Here is a 25,641-nt window from a genome sequence, read left to right as displayed (position 1 = left end):
TGCTATTGCACTATTGCATCCGGCTTTAATTTTATCTTTGATGGACCAGTCTATGTTCGGAGGTGGTGTGTTCCATGGTCGAGAGTTGTTTCTGCAAAGCTTGGTGATGTGTGGAATGGATTGTCCGACGAGTGCCGTTAATGCTTCGTTAGCTCTTCTTATGAGGTTTTCTGCTTCAATGCCTCTTTCCAGTTGACGGACAGCTGCTGCTACTATTTTGTTGGTAATGATATGGGAAAATGGAAGGAGACCGGATTCGGAGAGGATGCTTTGGATGGGACTTGTTTTGAAAACACCTGAACAGAGTCGTATTGCTGTATTATACAAAGGAGTAATTAATTTTTCAAATCGTTCTCTCTCCAGACTAACGAACTCAACACCATATAATAGTTTGGGAACAAGCCATGAGTTCAAGATTTGAAACATGGTAGAACGGGTAGCCCTATGCTTACCGCATCCTAACAATCTGAACAAGTTTAACCTCGTTTTGGAACTATTTTTGATATGTATACTGTGTTTGAAAAAGTTAAGATTGGAGTCAACAATGATTCCGAGGATTTTTGCGGTTTCTAACGTTTGGAATATTGCAGTTGTTGAATTTAATGAGATTTAAACGCTGCCTGAAAACTGTGTTTGGAGCCCAAATACGAAGAATTTTGCATTTTTCGGGAGCTACCTCGAAGCCCGTCCAGCGACACCATTGTTGGACCTTGTCCATGCTGGCTTGGAGGTTTTTTCTGGTCTGTGTGGAGGTGTGTGCAGATGTGGTGAGAATCACATCATCAGCATAGAGGAAAAGCCGAGTGTGATCTGGTATGGACAGAATAAGTGATTCGATGCTGACAAGGAAGAGTGTTGGCGAGAGAATTGCACCTTGAGGAACCCCGTTTTCCAGAATATAACTGTCTGAGCAATCAGCTCCTACAGTCACCTGAAAACTTCTGTTAGATAAAAAATCTTTAATGAAGGCCGTCAGTCTACCCCCAAAGCCCCAACGGGCAAATTGGTCAAGTATCCCTTGGCGCCAGGTTCGGTCGAAGGCTTTCGATAAATCGACTATTGCACAATCTACAGGAAGGTTTAATGCTCTTCTATCTGTGATAAATTGCTCGAAAGTGGCAAAGTACGTTTCCGTGCCTCTGCCACTTCGAAACGCGTGTTGGTCCGGGGTGAGGAGTTTTCGGGATTCAAGTTCATGTGTGAGACGGCGGTTAACCATCCGCTCCATGACTTTACTGATGCAATTTAAAAGTGAGATGGGCCGGTAACTATCTGGGCTATGGGAATTCTTATCAGGTTTTAAAATCGGAACGATAAGACTATTTTTCCAGTGGGCCGGAATTTCTCCTTTCCTCCAGATGTCGTTGTATATATTTAACAGGAATGATTTCCCAATATAGGGAAGGTTTTTCAAGAGTGGGTACCCAATACCATCAGGACCTGCAGAGCTTCCGGTGCACTTATTCAATGCCCATGAAAGTTCCGATAACGAAAACATTTTGTTATATTCTTCCTCTTCACAAGAAAGAAATTCAAGAGGAGAAAGTTCGGAAGCCAGTTTATGGGATCGGAATCTAGTTGGATAGTTTTCTGTAGAAGACGTGTCGTAGAATTGTTTGGCAAAAATGTTGGCAACTTCCTTGGGGTGTGTGAAATATTGTGCATTTTGTTTAAGAATGATAGAACTATTGGTTTTCTTTTTATTTCCAGACAAAGCGCGCACTCGTCTCCAAATTTCTTTGGTAGACAAGGCAGGATCTATCTCGGAAACAAATTTGTCGAATGAGTCTGTTTTAGCTGTGTATATCGCTTTTTTTGCCGTGCGATTAGCGGTTCGGTATTGTTCAGCAAGTATGGGGATTTGTGGGTTTCCGATGATTAAGCTTGCTTTTCGAAACTTTCTCAAAGCTTTTCTCCTGTTTTTTATTGCCAGCCCGACCGTTTGGTTCCACCAGGGAGCATATCGCTTTCCTGGGGTTCCTTTGGTTCGAGGGATGCTAACAGAGGCGGCGTTCTCGATCGCATAACAAAGCTCCTCGGCATCAGGGGATTCGATATTGGATGTGAGAATAATAAATTCTGATTGATATTTGTCCCAATCTGCTTCAGTGTATTTCCAACGCGGACGAGTGCGTGGAATCGGAATATTAAGGTTGTGTTGAATGATAAGGGGAAAATGGTCGCTACCGTAGGCGTCGGTTTCCACCCTCAGCCCAACAGAAGCTACCATTACTGAAGGGACTATACAATGGTCTAAAACGGAACCAGTCCCTCTGGTTGGGCAAAAACGTGTGGAAGTGGAATTAAAAATGGGCTGTGTGTCCAAACAATTCAGAATGTTATTTAAAACTTCACCACGTCTGGTGGTTTTGGGGTTCCCCCATTGAACATGGCTTGCGTTTAAATCACCCATTAATATAGATGATGGTGAAATTTGAGAAGTTAGATCTGTAAAATGTTCTTCTATTTCTTGGTTGTTAAATTGTGTAGGTGAAAGGTATATGGATACTATTGTGGCTTCGATAGGAGCCTTAATGTTAATTGCAACAGTAGGAATGGGAGAAGATAGCGCGCATGTAGTAAAAGGAATGCTGTTGTGGACTCCAATGCAAACACTGTGATTTAAAATAGTGGAGGCTGGAGAGTGTGTCCATTTATACAAATTAAATGGATAATTATTGGGAATGTGTTGCTGAAAAGTTTCTTGTAAAGCTATGACTGTTGGATTGTATTTTATTAATAGCAATTTGAGGTTGTCTAAATTGTTCCTGATACCTCTTATATTCCAAGATATGGCGAATGGGTTTGTTGAATCCGTTATTCGGTTAGTTGAATCGAACATGAAAAAATAAAAAGGATTTCATAAAAAATTCGAAATAAAAAAAGAGGTAATACGTTTGTTTTTAAATTCTGATTAAGGTGTTTTTGATCTGTTTTTTTTGTTTTTGTTGGTGGAAGGAGGGTTAGAATTTGAGGAGGAGGATTGGGTTTCTGGTGAGGAGGCAGTAGTAGAAGTGCTAGAAATTTTACTGACTTTCTTTTCTCGTAGCTTGCTTTCTTCCTCTGATGAGCTGGAGCCGGTCTTTAAGGCACGTTTTCGAGGCGTTGTGCAGGTCGATGATGATGAATCCGTGTTGATAACTGTTTCAGTGTCGGTTTCCATGGTGTTTTGTTGCCGGAGTGTGTTTATTATGTTGTCCTGGATTTTCAGTTTCTTGTTGAGAGTTGCCATTATTTGGTTTAGATTTTGGATTTGCTCGTTAAGTTTGTTTACTGTGCTCGATAATTCCAAAATGATTTTATCTTTATCTGCTTGAGCTGTTCCAGTTATTTGTGCAAAAGTCTTGTTTTGTTGGTTGTTTGAGTGCGCTCCGATTACAGCTTTGCGAGCTTCGGTGTAGGACACCTGATAATCCGTTTTGTATATAATGATCTCCTCTTCCTTCTTGTAATATTCGCAGCTTCTGTCGAGCAATTTATGAGGACCCTTGCAGTGAAGACATTTCTTCTCCCTCTCACACTCCCCATGGGCCTTTGAACCACAGTTCAGGCAGATAGACTCTGCTTGGCATTTCGTTTTAGTGTGCCCGTACTTACCACAGTTGTGGCAGATCATGGGGCGGGAATAATATGGTCGTGTTTTCACTTGAAGAAAACCAAGCCGAATGTGTGTTGGAATTCTCGGGGCCTCAATTTTCAGTAAAAATGAGTTTGTGGGGATCAGATTATCGCCTACTTTCCGCCAAAAACGTCGAACACTCTTAACATTTTGTGCCTCTAGTTCCGTGAGAATTTCAGCGTCGGTTAATTCTTTCAGATCTGGGCTGAAAATGACACACTGTACGTAGTTGAGGGAGGAGTGCGGTGTTATTTCTATCGGTGTTCCGTCGATCAGTTTCTTCAGAGTTTGCAGCTTCTCAAATTGTGTGATGGATCTTGTTTTCAACAAGAATTTGCTACCGTTTTCAAAACTAGTACCGGGAAGGTTGAGTTGTCCAGCATGTTGAGTTAGGCTTTTGCTGACAATAAACGGATTTTTTGGTAGAGTGTGTCCCTCTTCTGCTTGCAACACCAGAAACTTAAGGTCTCCTCTCGTTCCATCCTTGTCCATCCATTCCGGCAGCTCTCTAGTCCTGCTGCCAGGATCGGGAGGAGGGTCTCTCCTAGGAGGGGAATTCCCCTCCATGACTACGAGCCAAACTCCACTGGCTCGGTTTAAACTTTACTATATACACCAAGAGTTTTATGTTCACCAACACCAAATAACTAAAAATTACTGCACAGTCGTAACTATTAAATAATTTCTATGTACACAAATTCTCAATATGTCCAAAAGTTATCTACAGCTACGAAACAAAACAAACACAAATATGTACACCCGTAATAGGAAAAAACCCAAAACTTTCCGTTGCCGAGCGAGACGGATATATTTTCAACAATCCTTCGCTTGCACTTGCTTTACCGGCTTTGGTCAAAAAACTTTCCACTCAGAGCGAGACGGATATATGTTCTGTGTCCTTATTCGCTGCGCTTCCGCTTGCGGTTAAGCTTGCGCTTGCGCCAAGCGCAAATTTTCTCTCCTGTTCTCTCTCTCTCTTGCGCTTGTAATTTTCGCTAACGTTCTTTCTTCAGCTTCCAAGTCTTAGAATGCACCACTGGCAAAGAAGATAATCCGAAGATTTCCGTATCTGATCTCGCACAATGAAAAAACACGTCTGGTCTCGACCGAGGTCAGAAGCTGAATGTTTGATTGCATTTCTATCGTCATATGTTGGGTTTTGTTCTTATTTATCATCATCATCATCATAGATTATTATATTATATATAATAATATATATATATATATATATATAAGTTTATATTATGTGGTTTGTATTGTGTTGATTGCATCTCATACCTCTGATATGTATCAGACAGGGGTTCACCATTTATCATCATCATCTTCTTCTTCATCATCATCATCATCATAGATATATATAAATATTATATATATCGATATAGCGTGTACGACGGGACGGGACGGTACGGGACGGGTACGAAATAATCCTCCTTTCGGTAACGGGTTGGTGGTCCTGAAAAGGACCGTTTGGGTTTGGTTGAAAACGAAACGAAACGAAACGAACCGTTGTCACTTAGGCACGTTCACCACGGATACGACGAGCAAGCTGGATGTCTTTCGGCATGATGGTGACGCGCTTCGCGTGGATCGCACACAGATTCGTGTCCTCGAACAGACCGACCAGATACGCTTCACTCGCTTCCTGCAGCGCCATCACGGCCGAGCTCTGGAAACGCAGATCCGTCTTGAAATCCTGTGCAATTTCACGCACCAATCGCTGGAAGGGCAACTTGCGGATCAGCAGCTCGGTCGACTTCTGGTAGCGACGGATTTCACGCAGAGCCACCGTTCCCGGTCGGTAGCGATGCGGCTTCTTCACTCCTCCGGTGGCCGGAGCACTCTTGCGAGCCGCCTTGGTGGCCAGCTGCTTGCGCGGCGCCTTTCCTCCGGTGGACTTACGGGCAGTTTGCTTGGTACGTGCCATCGTAGTTGATGTTGTTGATGCTGTTGACGTTGATCGGGTTCGACACGGGTCTGTTCACTTGTGGTGGTAATACAAAACTTTTTTTTTTTTTTTTTTTTTTTTTTTTTTATTTAAGAGATTTTGCGCCTTAACGGCGACATTCATCTCTATCTTAAATTAAAGTTACATATTAGGGAAATGTTTGGAATCATGGGATAGTTTAAGGAAAGGAATGGGTGGGGAGGGGAACAATATTGCCTTAATTTAAATTTAAGACTAGGTTTGTTTTTCATTTTTATTTATTCTTTCCTTTCTGTTAAATTTCTTTATATATTTTAATTTCTTTCAAAAATTTTATGATGTTGTCTTCGCTTGTGGGGTCGTTGCTGAGAGCGGATTCTAGGTTTAGTGGGATGTTGAATTGCTGTCTGGCTGTAGTATGGGCTCTGCATTCAACTATGATATGATTGACGGTGAGCTGGCATCCACAGGTGATGCACATTGGTGGTGGGCTGTTCTTCGTGAAAAGGTAGCTATGAGTCAGTCGGGTGTGTCCTATTCTGATGCGGGTGAGGATCCGTTGGTCGCGTGGTTTCGGTGTGTCATTCCATGGTAGTGTGGTTGGTTTGATGCTGTGAAGTTTGGCGTCGATGAGCGATCTCCATTTGCGTTCCCAAGATGAGCGTACTTCGTCTTGGGCCCAGCGAAGGAGGTCTCTCTTTGGGAAGGGTGTCTCGATGGTGACCGGTTTCGCTCGACCTTCGTTCGCCAATCGGTCGGCGGCTTCGTTTCCAGCGATTCCCATGTGACTCGGTATCCAGCAAAGGGTGATGTTCCGAGTGTCTAGGTGTTCGTCAATGGATTGTATGTAGGGATGTCTTGATGTTCCTTTTTCTATTGCTTGAAGTGCGCTTGCGGAATCTGTAAATATAACGTTAGGTTTGTTGTCTATTGTGGCCTCATCGGCCGCTATTAGGAGGGCTAAAGCTTCTGCGGAAAAAATTGATAGATTATTATTGAGTTTAAGACTGCTGGATGTGGTTTCCGAGTATATTCCACATCCGGTTTCATTCGCTTGAACGGAACCGTCTGTGTAGATGTGGTGATGTGTTTTGTACTTGCCATTGATGAGCTGCTGGAAGAGTTGTTGAGCAATGGTGGGGTTGTAGTTGTCCTTTTTAATGTCTTTCATTGTCCAGTCTATGTTGGGTTTTGTTGCGTTCCAGGGTCTGTCTTTGAGTCTGTTTAGTTTTTCTATTTCTAAGAGTTCTTTGGTGGTAATTTGTTTGAAGAGGGTTTTGGTTCTGTTGGTGAGGGGCTGAGCTGGGAAATTTTTCTCGTTGAGTCGTGCTTGTGCTGATACTAGTCTATTGAGTAAAATGTGACTGAAAGGGAGCTGTCCGGATTCGCAGATTAACGAAGGTATGGGACTGGTGCGGAAAGCTCCTGAGATTTGTCTCAGGGCCTGGTTGTAAATTTTCTCTACTTTGGTTTGGATGTTAGGGCCGCCTCTAGAGTAGAGTTCGGCGCCAAATAGTATTTTCGGAACAAGCCAGCCGTTCATGACCTTCAGCAGGGTTTCGCGAGAAGCTCGCTTTTTACCGCAGCCAAGATACTTGAACAGCTGTAGTTTGTTTTTGGTGGAAGATTGGAGATATTGAGTGTGTGGTATGAAGCTAAGAGTTGAGTCAATGACTACTCCTAGAATTTTGGTTTTTGTTACGTTAGGAATTCTGGAGTTATTGATGTATAGTGGTTTTGAGCGGCGGGCAGAAAATTGGGAAAAACAGATGATTTTGCTTTTCTCAGGGGAAATGTCGTAGCCCGTGAAGCGGGACCACTGTTGTAATTTGTCGAGTCCTTTCTGAAGAGATTGTTGTGTTTGTTTCGGTGTTGAGCCGGTAGCTATCAGAAGGATATCATCGGCGTATATGAGTGGCGTGATGTTTTCTGGGAGTGAGTTTATAAGTGTCTGTGTTGTGATGTTGAATAGTGTAGGGGAGAGAATGGCGCCTTGAGGGACACCATTTTCTAACTGTCTTACTGATGATCGGGTGTTTCCTATTATTGTCTGAAAGGTTCGGTCTGAGAGAAAGCTGGAGATGAAGGAAGCAAGGTTTCCTCCGATGCCCCAGCGCGATAACTGATCTAAGATCGGGTATCTCCATGCTCGATCAAAAGCCTTGGAGATGTCTATTGTTGCACAGGAGATTTGTTCGTTTTTAGAAAAAGATTTCTGGATTATTGTTTCTAATGAGGCGAAATAGGATTCTGTACCGCGCCCTGCACGATAAGCGTGCTGAGCGTCGCTGAGCAGGTTTTGGCTTTCGAGAATGTAAACCAAACGACGATTTACCATTCTCTCTAGCACTTTTCCTACGCAGTTTAAGAGTGATATGGGGCGATAGTTTGTTGCTTCGTGTGGGTTTTTGTCTGGTTTGGGTATGGGGACTATTAAGCTATTTTTCCAGTTCGAGGGTATATTGCCAGTGTGCCAGATGTCGTTGTATATGGATAAGAGGGTCAGTTTTCCTGAATGGGGTAGATTTTGAAGCAGTGGGTAGCCGATGTCATCCGGTCCTGCAGACTTCCCTTTGCACTTGTAGAGTGCCCAGGTAAGTTCTGCAGCGTCGAAAGGTTTGTTGTAGGGAGCGTTCGTTTGGGTAGGAAAATTGATTTCGTGGAGTTCTGCTGTCTGTTTGGTCCTTTGGAATGGGATTGAGTATTGTTGGGTAGACGAGGTATTGTAAAAATGTTTGTTGAAAGTTTCTGCTATTATTGCTGGGTCTGTGGTGTACGTGTTATTCAGGTAAAGGATTGGTTTGGGTTTTTTGTAAGTTCCGTTGAGGAGAGAAACCCGTTGCCACATTTCTTGACAGGTCATGTCTGGGTTTATTTCTTCAACGAAACGTCCTCTAGAGTCTTCTTTTGCCTTTTCTGTGATTATTTTTGCATGTTTGTTGGCTGTCCGATATGTTTCTGCTAAAGCAAGGATTTGAGGGGTTGTTGGAGGGTTGTTTTTGGTTGCTCGGCGGAGCATCCTTAGGGCTTTTCTACGGGATTTTATGGCTTGGGCTACGTCCGCGTTCCACCAGGGGTTGCGTCGTTTTCTTGGTTTGTTGGAACTTTGGGGAATGAATCTATTTGCTGTTTGTTGAATAAGGTTTGTAAATTGTTCTGCTGTCCAGTTTTGTCGATAAGTTGTGCAAAAGTCTATTTCCTTTTGGTAACCAATCCAGTCGGCTTGTTGATATATGTACTTTGGGCGAAGTTGGGATTCGGAAGGATTGTCGTTAAGTTGCAGCATGACAGGGAAATGATCACTGCCATACGTGTCGGTTTCTACGTCTGTTTGTAGTTGTTGTGTTAGTTGGGAGGATAGTATTGCCAAGTCGAGTGTGCTTTGATGTCCGTTGTGTGATGAGATTCTGGTGGGTTTGTTTGGATTGGTAATTATGAGGTCATTTCTGATGGAAAAATCAACTATCACCCTCCCCCGTGGCGTGATATGGCTACCACCCCAAATGGGATGATGACTGTTGAAATCTCCAAGAAAGACGACTGGTTTGGGAACTTTGTCTATTAGGTCTTGTAGTTTTGAGTTGAGATTAGGAATGTTTTGGTTTTGGAGATAGATGCTGATGAAGGTGGCTTTGATTGGGCATTTTAGTTGTACTGCTACGGCAGGGAGGTCTGTGTTGGTATTGAGTGTTTTGTGAGGATAGTCTTTGTGTATGCCTAGGCAGACATTGTGATGGGGTGGATTGGATTCTTTGAAATACCATTTGTAATTGTTGTTTATGTGTCTTCGGGGGTATGCTTCTTGTAATGATATAACAATCGGTGAATGTTTGTCAATTAAAAGTAGGAGGTTGTTAATATTCGAGTTGATGCTACGTATGTTCCATTGTAGTGCTAATTTGTTTGTCATTTTTAAAAAGGGGGTTGTTTTCTTTTTCAGATAGTTTGTTTAAGAGCGTAGGTCCGTTAGAATGTGTCTTGGGGCTTGCTAGGGTCGTTTCTTTGAGTCTAACTCGTGTGTGTTTGTTAGCCGTTCCGCTTTTTGTTCTTTTTGGTGTCTTTTTTGGGAGTGTTTTGGGTGTCGCTTTGTTTGGGTGCAAGTTTCTGTGATTTTTTGTTCGTTAAGCGAAGGTCTTCTTCGGATGAGTTTGGTCGGGTGTTTCTGCGTTTTTGGGTTGTTTTCGTTTCGTGTTCCTGTGTATTGTTCGAGGTGGAGTTTGAAGTTTCGGAGTCAGATGTCGCGGTGGACATCTCTTCGTCGGATTCTTCAGTGTCTTCAGTTTCGGTGGTTGTGTTGTTTTGTTCAAGTTTTTCCGTAAGTGTTTTTATTTGCAGTTGGAGGGCTGCGACCAAGGAAGTAAGGTCAGCGATTTGTTGGTCTCGTGGGTCGATTTTCTTCAAAGCGTCAAGTCGGTTGTTAACTGATTTTCGGTTTTGTTCTTCGTACTGTTTCCGTGCTTCAAAAAATGTGATTCCACAGTCCACTTTGATATGGATGATGTTTTGTTCATCAACATATCTTGGGCAGGAGCGACTCAAAGAGTTGTGGTCTCCGTCACAGTTCTTGCACTTCGGGGCAGCATTGCAAGTGCCGTGCGCGTCCTGGTTACAGTTTGAGCAAACTGGAACAGGCGACGGGCATTTTGCTTTGCTGTGACCGAATTTGGCACAGTTAAAACATTGCATGGGTCGGGGGTAGTAGGTCCGGGTCTTTATTTGTAGTAGTCCAATGCGGATGTTTGTGGGCACGAGCACTGAATCTATAGTTAACAGGAAAGAGTTTGTCTCCGTTGTTTCGTTGTTGTTGCGTCGCAGGAATCGTCTAACTGCTGTCACTTTTTGGTCCACTAGGTTTTCCAGGATTTCTTCGTCCGTTAGTCCTTTTAGTTCCGGGCATGTGATGACACATTGCACGCGGTTTAAAAATGGGTGTTCCGTGATCAGTACGGGGGTATTGTCCGATAGCTGCGTGATTGTCTGTAGTTTGTCAAATTGGTTCTTAGATCTGGTTTTTAATAAATACCTGGTTCCTTTGTTGATCGGAGCGCAGGGTTCCATATCGCCTACAATGCTGGTTAAACTTTTGCTGATGAGGAACGGGTTTTTCGGCAGCTGGAGTCCTTCTGGTGCTTGTAGGATTAAGTAAAGGAGTTCGCCATTTACTCCTTTCGGGTCCATCCATTCCGGTGCTAGGCGTCCACGTTGATTTTCTCGGGGAGAAGGATCTCCCCAAGGCGGTGTATGACCCGCCATATCCTGGGCGGGTGTCAGTAACTTTGAGTAAATTTTCTTTTCACCACACCAATGTAAGAGTCCGTCCAAAATTCCACCTTCAGAGATTTCACTTCCGTCACTCTCACAGTCACAGGTACTTGTACACACTCACAGGTAAAGTCACTTTCACAGGTACTTTAAGCTGTATGCTCGAGGCAGGTAGCTGAAGACACGACTGATTTTCACAAGCACTTTCACTGCACTGGATGCTGGAGGTAGGCTGCTGCAAACACGTCTGCACTGCTCGGTGGTTGAAACAAGAGTGTAATACAAAACTGGGCCGAACCGCGCCGTGAAACCGCGTTTATATAGTTTCGGGTCCCTCTTCGGGTGCTCACGATCGGGCAGGTCGGGTCAATAAAAACCGTGTTTCACTGCCGAAACCATCGCAGTTCGTCGAAACCGTTCGTTCAGTTTGCATCGTGTCAACAACAACCAATTGTGTAAAGCAGCATCATCATGACCGGCCGCGGAAAAGGAGGCAAGGGACTGGGCAAAGGAGGTGCCAAGCGTCATCGCAAAGTGCTGCGTGATAACATCCAGGGAATCACGAAACCGGCCATCCGCCGTCTGGCTCGCCGTGGCGGTGTGAAGCGTATTTCCGGCCTGATCTACGAAGAAACTCGCGGTGTGCTGAAAGTGTTCCTCGAGAACGTGATCCGTGATGCCGTGACGTACACCGAGCACGCCAAGCGCAAGACCGTCACCGCCATGGACGTCGTGTACGCCCTGAAACGCCAGGGACGCACTCTGTACGGTTTCGGAGGCTAAGCTGCGCGAACAGCCCCCTTGTGTTACAAAAAAATCGGTCCTTTTCAGGACCACCAAAACTGTTCCAGAAAGATATATTTCCTGCTCATTCGTATCAAACTAAGCTTTTGTGGCTCTCCCGACGCTCCGGCACATTTGCCGCCAAAAACGCCAGGGAAAAAAAAAATGCGACTTGACTACTCCTCTCCTTCTCTTACCCCATTCCCCATGCCCGAAACGATATCCGATGGAATTCACAGCGAGTGGTACGGTGTACCGCGCGTAGTGGTGGTGGTGGTGGTGGTGGTGATGCGCGATACACTACCGACGGTTCTGATGCTCGGATATGTGACCGATTCGTTTTTTAACACGACGACCCACTGAGAGTTCGTAGAAAGGCGTCGGTCTACCTCACGGGGCTCGGTGTGGCATACGGGGAAAAGAACGCTTTGGTCGTTTACATTGTTAAATTCCCTACCTGTAGAGCGCGTAGCGTTGGTCGTTTCTAACGCGATGTTCAAAACCCATCACTTTTCATGGCCACCACCACCAACGCATGTGTTCGGGTAGAAATGAGCGAAAAAAGCCACATACCTGATAGGAAGCAAAATGGTTTGCCCCGTTTAACCTACCAAACTTGCGATGTTACTTCACACATTGAGACACATTGCTTGAGTTAATTTTAAACATTTCTTTCGTTGTTCTCCAGCCACACTGTGAAATTACGTCCATTTAACCATTTTACTGCTGAAACTGAACAGAAACCAACTGCCATGGGCACTGAATGTAGTGAAATAAACCTTTATCACACGATTTTGTCGCCCTGAAAAGGACGGTTTTTGTGACGGTGAGATCTTCGGCGGGGTTTCTGAGCGCGACACGGTGCCGCGCGGCGGGGTGAGCACGAGAGAGCACGCCTTATGCCTTCTTTTCCGTCTTCTTCGGCAACAGCACGGCCTGAATGTTGGGCAGCACACCACCTTGGGCGATGGTCACACCGGAAAGCAGCTTGTTCAACTCTTCGTCGTTGCGGATGGCCAGCTGCAGATGGCGCGGGATGATGCGCGTCTTCTTGTTGTCACGGGCGGCGTTACCGGCCAACTCGAGCACTTCCGCGGCCAGATACTCCATCACGGCCGCCAGATACACCGGTGCGCCGGCACCGACGCGCTCGGCATAGTTACCCTTGCGCAGCAGACGATGAATACGGCCGACCGGGAACTGCAGACCGGCACGATTCGAGCGGGACTTTGCCTTTCCCTTCACTTTACCACCCTTGCCGCGTCCAGACATTTTCGATTGTTTAACGAGAGGGGTACGTGGTGCTCACTCGAAGAGGTTCTCTTCCGAACTTTTTTTTTTTTTTTTTTTTTTTTTTTTTTTTTTTTATTAAAGAGATTTTGCGCCTTAACGGCGACATTCATCTCTATCTTAAAATTAGGTTTACATGTTAGGGAAAAGTTTGGAATCATGGGATAGTTTAAGGAAAGGAATGGGTGGGGAGGGGAACAATATTGCCTTAATTTAAATTTTATGATGAGGTTTGTTTTTCATTTTTATTCATTTTTTCTTTTCTGTTAGATTTCTTTATATATTTTAATTTCTTTCAAAAATTGTATTATGTTGTCTTCGCTTGTGGGGTTGTTGCTGAGGGCGGATTCTAGGTTTGGTGGGATGTTGAATTGCTGTCTGGCTGTAGTATGGGTTCTGCATTCAACTATGATGTGATTGACGGTGAGCTGGCATCCACAGGTGATGCACATTGGTGGTGGGCTGTTCTTCGTGAAAAGGTAGCTATGAGTCAGTCGGGTGTGTCCTATTCTGATGCGGGTGAGGATTCGTTGGTCGCGTGGTTTGGGTGTGTCATTCCATGGTAGTGTGGTTGGTTTGATGCTGTGAAGTTTGGCGTCGATGAGCGATCTCCATTTGCGTTCCCAAGATGAGCGTACTTCGTCTTGGGCCCAGCGGAGGAGGTCTCTCTTTGGGAAGGGTGTCTCGATGGTGTCCGGTTTCGCTCGACCTTCGTTCGCCAATCGGTCGGCGGCTTCGTTTCCAGCGATTCCCATGTGACTCGGTATCCAGCAAAGGGTGATGTTCCGAGTGGCTAGGTGTTCGTCTATGGATTGTATGTAGGGATGTCTTGATGTTCCTTTTTCTATTGCTTGAAGTGCGCTTGCGGAATCTGTAAATATAACGTTAGGTTTGTTGTCTATTGTGGCCTCATCGGCCGCTATTAGGAGGGCTAAAGCTTCTGCGGAAAAGATTGATAGATTGTTATTGAGTTTAAGACTGCTAGATGTAGTTTCCGAGTATATTCCACATCCGGTTTCATTCGCTTGAACGGAACCGTCTGTGTAGATGTGGTGATGTGTTTTGTACTTGCCATTGATGAGCTGCTGGAAGAGTTGTTGAGCAATGGTGGGGTTGTAGTTGTCCTTTTTAATGTCTTTCATTGTCCAGTCTATGTTGGGTTTTGTTGCGTTCCAGGGTCTGTCTTTGAGTCTGTTTAGTTTTTCTATTTCTAAGAGTTCTTTGGTGGTAATTTGTTTGAAGAGGGTTTTGGTTCTGTTGGTGAGGGGATGAGCTGGGAAATTTTTCTCGTTGAGTCGTGCTTGTGCTGATACTAGTCTATTGAGTAAGGTGTGACTGAAAGGGAGCTGTCCGGATTCGCAGATTAATGAAGATATGGGACTGGTGCGGAAAGCTCCTGAGATTTGTCTCAGGGCCTGGTTGTAAATTTTTTCTACTTTGGTTTGGATGTTAGGGCCGCCTCTAGAGTAGAATTCGGCGCCAAATAGTATTTTCGGAACAAGCCAGCCGTTCATGACCTTCAGCAGGGTTTCGCGAGAAGCTCGCTTTTTACCGCAGCCAAGATACTTGAACAGCTGTAGTTTGTTTTTGGTGGAAGATTGGAGATATTGAGTGTGTGGTATGAAGCTAAGAGTTGAGTCAATGACTACTCCTAGAATTTTGGTTTTTGTTACGTTAGGAATTCTGGAGTTATTGATGTATAGTGGTTTTGAGCGGCGGGCAGAAAATTGGGAAAAACAGATGATTTTGCTTTTCTCAGGGGAAATGTCGTAGCCCGTGAAGCGGGACCACTGTTGTAATTTGTCGAGTCCTTTCTGAAGAGATTGTTGTGTTTGTTTCGGTGTTGAGCCGGTAGCTATCAGAAGGATATCATCGGCGTATATGAGTGGCGTGATGTTTTCTGGGAGTGAGTTTATAAGTGTCTGTGTTGTGATGTTGAATAGTGTAGGGGAGAGAATGGCGCCTTGAGGGACACCATTTTCTAACTGTCTTACTGATGATCGGGTGTTTCCTATTATTGTCTGAAAGGTTCGGTCTGAGAGAAAGCTGGAGATGAAGGAAGCAAGGTTTCCTCCGATGCCCCAGCGCGATAACTGATCTAAGATCGGGTATCTCCATGCTCGATCAAAAGCCTTGGAGATGTCTATTGTTGCACAGGAGATTTGTTCGTTTTTAGAAAAAGATTTCTGGATTATTGTTTCTAATGAGGCGAAATAGGATTCTGTACCGCGCCCTGCACGATAAGCGTGCTGAGCGTCGCTGAGCAGGTTTTGGCTTTCGAGAATGTAAACCAAACGACGATTTACCATTCTCTCTAGCACTTTTCCTACGCAGTTTAAGAGTGATATGGGGCGATAGTTTGTTGCTTCGTGTGGGTTTTTGTCTGGTTTGGGTATGGGGACTATTAAGCTATTTTTCCAGTTCGAGGGTATATTGCCAGTGTGCCAGATGTCGTTGTATATGGATAAGAGGGTCAGTTTTCCTGAATGGGGTAGATTTTGAAGCAGTGGGTAGCCGATGTCATCCGGTCCTGCAGACTCCCCTTTGCACTTGTAGAGTGCCCAGGTAAGTTCTGCAGCGTCGAAAGGTTTGTTGTAGGGAGCGTTCGTTTGGGTAGGAAAATTGATTTCGTGGAGTTCTGCTGTCTGTTTGGTCCTTTGGAATGGGATTGAGTATTGTTGGGTAGACGAGGTATTGTAAAAATGTTCGTTGAAAGTTTCTGCTATTACTGCTGGGTCTGTGGTGTACGTGTTATTCAGGTAAAGGATTGGTTTGGGTTTTTTGTAAGTTCCGTTGAGGAGAGAAACCCGTTGCCACATTTCTTGACAGGTCATGTCTGGGTTTATTTCTTCAACGAAACGTCCTCTAGAGTCTTCTTTTGCCTTTTCTGTGATTATTTTTGCATGTTTGTTGGCTGTCCGATATGTTTCTGCTAAAGCAAGGATTTGAGGGGTTGTTGGAGGGTTGTTTTTGGTTGCTCGGCGGAGCATCCTTAGGGCTTTTCTACGGGATTTTATGGCTTGGGCTACGTCCGCGTTCCACCAGGGGTTGCGTCGTTTTCTTGGTTTGTTGGAACTTTGGGGAATGAATCTATTTGCTGTTTGTTGAATAAGGTTTGTAAATTGTTCTGCTGTCCAGTTTTGTTGATAAGTTGTGCAAAAGTCTATTTCCTTTTGGTAACCAATCCAGTCGGCTTGTTGATATATGTACTTTGGGCGAAGTTGGGATTCGGAAGGATTGTCGTTAAGTTGCAGCATGACAGGGAAATGATCACTGCCATACGTGTCGGTTTCTACGTCTGTTTGTAGTTGTTGTGTTAGTTGGGAGGATAGTATTGCCAAGTCGAGTGTGCTTTGATGTCCGTTGTGTGATGAGATTCTGGTGGGTTTGTTTGGATTGGTAATTATGAGGTCATTTCTGATGGAAAAATCAACTATCATCCTCCCCCGTGGCGTGATATGGCTACCACCCCAAATGGGATGATGACTGTTGAAATCTCCAAGAAAGACGACTGGTTTGGGAACTTTGTCTATTAGGTCTTGTAGTTTTGAGTTGAGATTAGGAATGTTTTGGTTTTGGAGATAGATGCTGATGAAGGTGGCTTTGATTGGGCATTTTAGTTGTACTGCTACGGCAGGGAGGTCTGTGTTGGTATTGAGTGTTTTGTGAGGATAGTCTTTGTGTATGCCTAGGCAGACATTGTGATGGGGTGGATTGGATTCTTTGAAATACCATTTGTAATTGTTGTTTATGTGTCTTCGGGGGTATGCTTCTTGTAATGATATAACAATCGGTGAATGTTTGTCAATTAAAAGTAGGAGGTTGTTAATATTCGAGTTGATGCTACGTATGTTCCATTGTAGTGCTAATTTGTTTGTCATTTTTAAAAAGGGGGTTGTTTTCTTATTCAGATAGTTTGTTTAAGAGCGTAGGTCCGTTAGAATGTGTCTTGGGGCTTGCTAGGGTCGTTTCTTTGAGTCTAACTCGTGTGTGTTTGTTAGCCGTTCCGCTTTTTGTTCTTTTTGGTGTCTTTTTTGGGAGTGTTTTGGGTGTCGCTTTGTTTGGGTGCAAGTTTCTGTGATTTTTTGTTCGTTAAGCGAAGGTCTTCTTCGGATGAGTTTGGTCGGGTGTTTCTGCGTTTTTGGGTTGTTTTCGTTTCGTGTTCCTGTGTATTGTTCGAGGTGGAGTTTGAAGTTTCGGAGTCAGATGTCGCGGTGGACATCTCTTCGTCGGATTCTTCAGTGTCTTCAGTTTCGGTGGTTGTGTTGTTTTGTTCAAGTTTTTCCGTAAGTGTTTTTATTTGCAGTTGGAGGGCTGCGACCAAGGAAGTAAGGTCAGCGATTTGTTGGTCTCGTGGGTCGATTTTCTTCAAAGCGTCAAGTCGGTTGTTAACTGATTTTCGGTTTTGTTCTTCGTACTGTTTCCGTGCTTCAAAAAATGTGATTCCACAGTCCACTTTGATATGGATGATGTTTTGTTCATCAACATATCTTGGGCAGGAGCGACTCAAAGAGTTGTGGTCTCCGTCACAGTTCTTGCACTTCGGGGCAGCATTGCAAGTGCCGTGCGCGTCCTGGTTACAGTTTGAGCAAACTGGAACAGGCGATGGGCATTTTGCTTTGCTGCGACCGAATTTGGCACAGTTAAAACATTGCATGGGTCGGGGGTAGTAGGTCCGGGTCTTTATTTGTAGTAGTCCAATGCGGATGTTTGTGGGCACGAGCACTGAATCTATAGTTAACAGGAAAGAGTTTGTCTCCGTTGTTTCGTTGTTGTTGCGTCGCAGGAATCGTCTAACTGCTGTCACTTTTTGGTCCACTAGGTTTTCCAGGATTTCTTCGTCCGTTAGTCCTTTTAGTTCCGGGCATGTGATGACACATTGCACGCGGTTTAAAAATGGGTGTTCCGTGATCAGTACGGGGGTATTGTCCGATAGCTGCGTGATTGTCTGTAGTTTGTCAAATTGGTTCTTAGATCTGGTTTTTAATAAATACCTGGTTCCTTTGTTGATCGGAGCGCAGGGTTCCATATCGCCGACAATGCTGGTTAAACTTTTGCTGATGAGGAACGGGTTTTTCGGCAGCTGGAGTCCTTCTGGTGCTTGTAGGATTAAGTAAAGGAGTTCGCCATTTACTCCTTTCGGGTCCATCCATTCCGGTGCTAGGCGTCCACGTTGATTTTCTCGGGGAGAAGGATCTCCCCAAGGCGGTGTATGACCCGCCATATCCTGGGCGGGTGTCAGTAACTTTGAGTAAATTTTCTTTTCACCACACCAATGTTAAAGTCCGTCCAAAATTCCACCTTCAGAGATTTCACTTCCGTCACTCTCACAGTCACAGGTACTTGTACACACTCACAGGTAAAGTCACTTTCACAGGTACTTTAAGCTGTATGCTCGAGGCAGGTAGCTGAAGACACGACTGATTTTCACAAGCACTTTTCACTGCACTGGATGCTGGAGGTAGGCTGCTGCAAACACGTCTGCACTGCTCGGTGGTTGAAACAAGAGTGTTCTCTTCCGAACTATGCCGAAACGAACCTGAAACCGGGTTTATATAAACGTCGGGGTGTAGCGAAGCCAGCCAGCGAACTCGCCCGACGCTGAATAAAAGCCGAAGTGAGGGTCGAAAATCGCGTTAAAATTGAAGTTCATTCAGCTTCTGACCTCGGTCGAGACCAGACGTGTTTTTTCATTGTGCGAGATCAGATACGGAAATCTTCGGATTATCTTCTTTGCCAGTGGTGCATTCTAAGACTTGGAAGCTGAAGAAAGAACGTTAGCGAAAATTACAAGCGCAAGAGAGAGAGAGAACAGGAGAGAAAATTTGCGCTTGGCGCAAGCGCAAGCTTAACCGCAAGCGGAAGCGCAGCGAATAAGGACACAGAACATATATCCGTCTCGCTCTGAGTGGAAAGTTTTTTGACCAAAGCCGGTAAAGCAAGTGCAAGCGAAGGATTGTTGAAAATATATTTGTCTCGCTCGGCAACGGAAAGTTTTGGGTTTTTTCCTATTACGGGTGTACATATTTGTGTTTGTTTTGTTTCGTAGCTGTAGATAACTTTTGGACATATTGAGAATTTGTGTACATAGAAATTATTTAATAGTTACGACTGTGCAGTAATTTTTAGTTATTTGGTGTTGGTGAACATAAAACTCTTGGTGTATATAGTAAAGTTTAAACCGAGCCAGTGGAGTTTGGCTCGTAGTCATGGAGGGGAATTCCCCTCCTAGGAGAGACCCTCCTCCCGATCCTGGCAGCAGGACTAGAGAGCTGCCGGAATGGATGGACAAGGATGGAACGAGAGGAGACCTTAAGTTTCTGGTGTTGCAAGCAGAAGAGGGACACACTCTACCAAAAAATCCGTTTATTGTCAGCAAAAGCCTAACTCAACATGCTGGACAACTCAACCTTCCCGGTACTAGTTTTGAAAACGGTAGCAAATTCTTGTTGAAAACAAGATCCATCACACAATTTGAGAAGCTGCAAACTCTGAAGAAACTGATCGACGGAACACCGATAGAAATAACACCGCACTCCTCCCTCAACTACGTACAGTGTGTCATTTTCAGCCCAGATCTGAAAGAATTAACCGACGCTGAAATTCTCACGGAACTAGAGGCACAAAATGTTAAGAGTGTTCGACGTTTTTGGCGGAAAGTAGGCGATAATCTGATCCCCACAAACTCATTTTTACTGAAAATTGAGGCCCCGAGAATTCCAACACACATTCGGCTTGGTTTTCTTCAAGTGAAAACACGACCATATTATTCCCGCCCCATGATCTGCCACAACTGTGGTAAGTACGGGCACACTAAAACGAAATGCCAAGCAGAGTCTATCTGCCTGAACTGTGGTTCAAAGGCCCATGGGGAGTGTGAGAGGGAGAAGAAATGTCTTCACTGCAAGGGTCCTCATAAATTGCTCGACAGAAGCTGCGAATATTACAAGAAGGAAGAGGAGATCATTATATACAAAACGGATTATCAGGTGTCCTACACCGAAGCTCGCAAAGCTGTAATCGGAGCGCACTCAAACAACCAACAAAACAAGACTTTTGCACAAATAACTGGAACAGCTCAAGCAGATAAAGATAAAATCATTTTGGAATTATCGAGCACAGTAAACAAACTTAACGAGCAAATCCAAAATCTAAACCAAATAATGGCAACTCTCAACAAGAAACTGAAAATCCAGGACAACATAATAAACACACTCCGGCAACAAAACACCATGGAAACCGACACTGAAACAGTTATCAACACGGATTCATCATCATCGACCTGCACAACGCCTCGAAAACGTACCCTGAAGACCGGCTCCAGCTCATCCGAGGAAGAAACCAAGCTAAGAGAAACGAAAGTCAGTAAAATTTCTAGCACTTCTACTACTGCCTCCTCACCAGAAACCCAATCCTCCTCCTCAAATTCCTCTAACCCTCCTTCCACCAACAAAAACAAAAAAAACAGATCAAAAACACCTTAATCAGTATATCAAAACAATCGTATTACCTCTTTTTTTATTTTGAATTTTTTATGAAATCCTTTTTATTTTTTCATGTTCGATTCAACTAACCGAATAACGGATTCAACAAACCCATTCGCCATATCTTGGAATATAAGAGGTATCAGGAACAATTTAGACAACCTCAAATTGCTATTAATAAAATACAATCCAACAGTCATAGCTTTACAAGAAACTTTTCAGCAACACATTCCCAATAATTATCCATTTAATTTGTATAAATGGACACACTCTCCAGCCTCCACTATTTTAAATCACAGTGTTTGCATTGGAGTCCACAACAGCATTCCTTTTACAACATGCGCGCTATCTTCTCCCATTCCTACTGTTGCAATTAACATTAAGGCTCCTATCGAAGCCACAATAGTATCCATATACCTTTCACCTACACAATTTAACAACCAAGAAATAGAAGAACATTTTACAGATCTAACTTCTCAAATTTCACCATCATCTATATTAATGGGTGATTTAAACGCAAGCCATGTTCAATGGGGGAACCCCAAAACCACCAGACGTGGTGAAGTTTTAAATAACATCCTGAATTGTTTGGACACACAGCCCATTTTTAATTCCACTTCCACACGTTTTTGCCCAACCAGAGGGACTGGTTCCGTTTTAGACCATTGTATAGTCCCTTCAGTAATGGTAGCTTCTGTTGGGCTGAGGGTGGAAACCGACGCCTACGGTAGCGACCATTTTCCCCTTATCATTCAACACAACCTCAATATTCCGATTCCACGCACTCGTCCGCGTTGGAAATACACTGAAGCAGATTGGGACAAATATAAATCAGAATTTATTATTCTCACATCCAATATCGAATCCCCTGATGCCGAGGAGCTTTGCTATGCTATCGAAAACGCCGCCTCCGTTAGCATCCCTCGAACCAAAGGAACCCCAGGAAAGCGATATGCTCCCTGGTGGAACCAAACGGTCGGGCTGGCAATAAAAAACAGGAGAAAAGCTTTGAGAAAGTTTCGAAAAGCAAGCTTAATCATCGGAAACCCACAAATCCCCATACTTGCTGAACAATACCGAACCGCTAATCGCACGGCGAAAAAAGCGATATACACAGCTAAAACAGACTCATTCGACAAATTTGTTTCCGAGATAGATCCTGCCTTATCTACCAAAGAAATTTGGAGACGAGTGCGCGCTTTGTCTGGAAATAAAAAGAAAACCAATAGTTCTATCATTCTTAAACAAAATGCACAATATTTCACACACCCCAAGGAAGTTGCCAACATTTTTGCCAAACAATTCTACGACACGTCTTCTACAGAAAACTATCCAACTAGATTCCGATCCCATAAACTGGCTTCCGAACTTTCTCCTCTTGAATTTCTTTCTTGTGAAGAGGAAGAGTATAACAAAATGTTTTCGTTATCGGAACTTTCATGGGCATTGAATAAGTGCACCGGAAGCTCCGCAGGTCCTGATGGTATTGGATACCCACTCTTGAAAAACCTTCCCTATATTGGGAAATCATTCCTGTTAAATATATACAACGACATCTGGAGGAAAGGAGAAATTCCGGCCCACTGGAAAAATAGTCTTATCGTTCCGATTTTAAAACCTGATAAGAACTCCCATAGCCCAGATAGTTACCGGCCCATCTCACTTTTAAATTGCATCAGTAAAGTCATGGAGCGGATGGTTAACCGCCGTCTCACACATGAACTTGAATCCCGAAAACTCCTCACCCCGGACCAACACGCGTTTCGAAGTGGCAGAGGCACGGAAACGTACTTTGCCACTTTCGAGCAATTTATCACAGATAGAAGAGCATTAAACCTTCCTGTAGATTGTGCAATAGTCGATTTATCGAAAGCCTTCGACCGAACCTGGCGCCAAGGGATACTTGACCAATTTGCCCGTTGGGGCTTTGGGGGTAGACTGACGGCCTTCATTAAAGATTTTTTATCTAACAGAAGTTTTCAGGTGACTGTAGGAGCTGATTGCTCAGACAGTTATATTCTGGAAAACGGGGTTCCTCAAGGTGCAATTCTCTCGCCAACACTCTTCCTTGTCAGCATCGAATCACTTATTCTGTCCATACCAGATCACACTCGGCTTTTCCTCTATGCTGATGATGTGATTCTCACCACATCTGCACACACCTCCACACAGACCAGAAAAAACCTCCAAGCCAGCATGGACAAGGTCCAACAATGGTGTCGCTGGACGGGCTTCGAGGTAGCTCCCGAAAAATGCAAAATTCTTCGTATTTGGGCTCCAAACACAGTTTTCAGGCAGCGTTTAAATCTCATTAAATTCAACAACTGCAATATTCCAAACGTTAGATCCGCAAAAATCCTCGGAATCATTGTTGACTCCAACCTTAACTTTTTCAAACACAGTATACATATCAAAAATAGTTCCAAAACGAGGTTAAACTTGTTCAGATTGTTAGGATGCGGTAAGCATAGGGCTACCCGTTCTACCATGTTTCAAATCTTGAACTCATGGCTTGTTCCCAAACTATTATATGGAGTTGAGTTCGTTAGTCTGGAGAGAGAACGATTTGAAAAATTAATTACTCCTTTGTATAATACAGCAATACGACTCTGTTCAGGTGTTTTCAAAACAAGTCCCATCCAAAGCATCCTCTCCGAATCCGGTCTTCTTCCTTTTTCCCATATCATTACCAACAAAATAGTAGCAGCAGCTGTTCGCCAACTGGAAAGAGGCATTGAAGCCGAAAACCTCATAAGAAGAGCTAACGAAGCATTAACGGCACTTGTCGGACAATCCATTCCACACATCACCAAGCTTTGCAGAAACAACTCTCGACCATGGAACACACCACCTCCGAATATAGACTGGTCCATCAAAGATAAAATTAAAGCCGGATGCAATAGTGCAATAGCAATCCAACATTATCACTGGCTAATACAACGAAGATACCGAAATCACACTCACATCTACACCGATGGTTCAGTTCTACAGGAAAATGCCGGATGTGGCATTTACTCAGCAATAGACAACTGCTCTATAAAACTACCACAACACACCTCAATTTTCGCAGCAGAAGCAATAGCCCTATGTATCGCAACTGAAGAAGCAACCATTATTCAAAAACCCAATATCATCTTCAGCGACAGCGCCAGCGTATTGTCCGCTTTAGAAACCGGAAACCTTATTGACCCACACATCCAACAATTGGATGAGCTTCGGCAAGGAAAGAGAATTACGTATTGCTGGATTCCTAGCCATACAGGGATCAAAGGAAATGAAACAGCAGACCGATTGGCAAATGAGGCGCGACTTCAACCGGATACAGTTAGTGGTTCGATTTCTAAAGCCGACGCTCTTAGATGGGTAAAGAAACTGATTGCCGACCAATGGCAGAAGACATGGTACGATATCAACACCCGGTTTTTACGCAGCATCAAACCCAGCACAATAAAATGGAAAGATTTACCCAACGCAAGAGACCAACAAGTATTATCCAGACTCCGCATCGGCCACACTAACATCACACACAGCTACCTCTGCGATAGATCTTCACCTCCACTCTGCCAATTTTGTGGAGTGACAATAACTGTTAAACACCTCCTCGCTGACTGTTTTGGTTACTCCGATGAGAGAGCACAATGGGACATCGGACACGATATAGCAAATATTCTCTCTAATAACCCAACCAACCAAACCAAACTGCTAAACTTCCTCTATTCTACAAATTTATACAACAAGATTTAATAAAAAAAAAAAAAAAAAAAAAAAAAAAAAATTAAACAAACAAACATACAAAAAAACAAACATTAACATCAACAATTTAGTTTAAAACTATAAAGCAGACAAGACAAGAGAGATGAATGACCGAATAGGTCAAAATCTCTAAAATTAAAAAAAAAAAAAAAAAAAAAAAAAAAAAAAAAATTGAAGTGACGCTCAACGAGGAAACACGTTTCACGCACGTTAAACAATCGCAATGGCACCGAAAACCAGCGGAAAGGCAGCGAAGAAGTCTGGCAAGGCCCAGAAAAATATCTCCAAGTCGGACAAGAAGAAGAAGCGCAAGACCCGCAAGGAAAGCTACGCCATCTACATCTACAAGGTGCTGAAGCAAGTCCATCCGGACACTGGCATCTCGTCGAAGGCGATGAGCATCATGAACAGCTTCGTGAACGACATCTTCGAGCGCATCGCCGCCGAAGCGTCCCGGCTGGCGCACTACAACAAGCGTTCGACGATCACGTCACGCGAAATCCAGACCGCCGTCCGTCTGCTGCTTCCTGGTGAGCTGGCCAAGCACGCCGTGTCCGAGGGCACGAAGGCCGTCACCAAGTACACCAGCTCGAAGTAAGCTGTTCGTCCGTGGTCGTCGCAAACCACACCAACTCGTCGCATAACAACGGTCCTTTTCAGGACCACAAAATGTTTTCCAAACAAGAATCATTTCATTCCATTCCATTCCGTTCATCGAAGAGAAAGAAAGAAACCGACGAAGATCGAAAAATAATAATGTGTTTGTGTTGTGCGTTGAAGAAACAGAATAAAAAGTGTGCCGAACCGTTTTCTAGTTTAACATCACCACTTCGTTGTGTTTTGGCGCACACATAGCCGCGCGTTACACAAGCGCGCGTAAATGAATTGAATGAACATTTTAAACAGTGGTTTTAAGAAAAAACCTAACGGTTACTAACATTTAAAGCACTTAAATGTTATGGTTTCTATGGTTATGGCACAGCCAAAGGCAAAGCAATGTGTCATTTTTTTTCTCGTCCAATACATATATGTTCAACTTGGTTCAATATGGAACAGATTCTCTTTAACAACTCGCTAAACCCACCGCATGTAATTGCTCACTAACTTAAAATCGCCGAAAACGGATGGGGTTGCCTGGTGGTTTGTAGACGTTAGCATATGTATTATGTTATGGTTTGTGTCACGGCTAGGTTATGGTTTGCATTTCTATCGTCATATGTTAGGTTTTGTTTTTATTTATCGTCATCTTCTTCTTCTTCTTCTTCATCATCATCATCATCATCATAGATTATTATATTATATATAATAATATATATCATTATATATGGTTTGTATTGTTTTGATTGCATCTCATACCCCATATGTATCAGACAGGGGTTCACCATTTATCATCATCATCTTCTTCTTCATCATCATCATCATCATAGATATATAAATATATTATATATATCGATATAGCGTGGGGACGACGGGACGGGTACGAAATAATCCTCCTTTCGGTAACGGGTTGGTGGTCCTGAAAAGGA

At 43.8% G+C, this 25,641-nt stretch overlaps 3 protein-coding genes across 3 annotated transcripts; 2 read left to right on the top strand and 1 right to left on the bottom strand.

Annotated features, from left to right (window-relative positions):
* Window positions 1–11,276: 11,276 nt before the first annotated feature.
* LOC131258467 (histone H4) lies at window positions 11,277–11,588 on the top strand. Its single transcript, XM_058259793.1, has one exon. It carries the CDS (start codon window positions 11,277–11,279, stop codon window positions 11,586–11,588), a length of 312 nt encoding a protein of 103 aa, XP_058115776.1.
* Window positions 11,589–12,485: 897 nt separating this feature from the next.
* Window positions 12,486–14,020, bottom strand: LOC131264459 (histone H2A-like). The gene is made up of 2 exons (XM_058266763.1): window positions 13,915–14,020; window positions 12,486–12,892 (listed from the first exon to the last, which is right to left on the bottom strand). The coding sequence occupies exons 1-2, from the start codon at window positions 14,018–14,020 to the stop codon at window positions 12,486–12,488; spliced, it is 513 nt and encodes a 170-aa protein (XP_058122746.1).
* Window positions 14,021–24,338: 10,318 nt separating this feature from the next.
* On the top strand, window positions 24,339–24,713 carry LOC131264449 (histone H2B). Its single transcript, XM_058266753.1, has one exon. The coding sequence runs from the start codon at window positions 24,339–24,341 to the stop codon at window positions 24,711–24,713; it is 375 nt and encodes a 124-aa protein (XP_058122736.1).
* The last annotated feature ends 928 nt before the right edge of the window (window positions 24,714–25,641 follow it).

This window comes from Anopheles coustani, chromosome 3 (genome assembly GCF_943734705.1).
Source record: "Anopheles coustani chromosome 3, idAnoCousDA_361_x.2, whole genome shotgun sequence".
Lineage (NCBI taxonomy): Eukaryota > Metazoa > Arthropoda > Insecta > Diptera > Culicidae > Anopheles > Anopheles coustani.
Note: the sequence above shows the minus strand (reverse complement) of the source record. Positions and strands in the feature narration are given on the sequence as shown.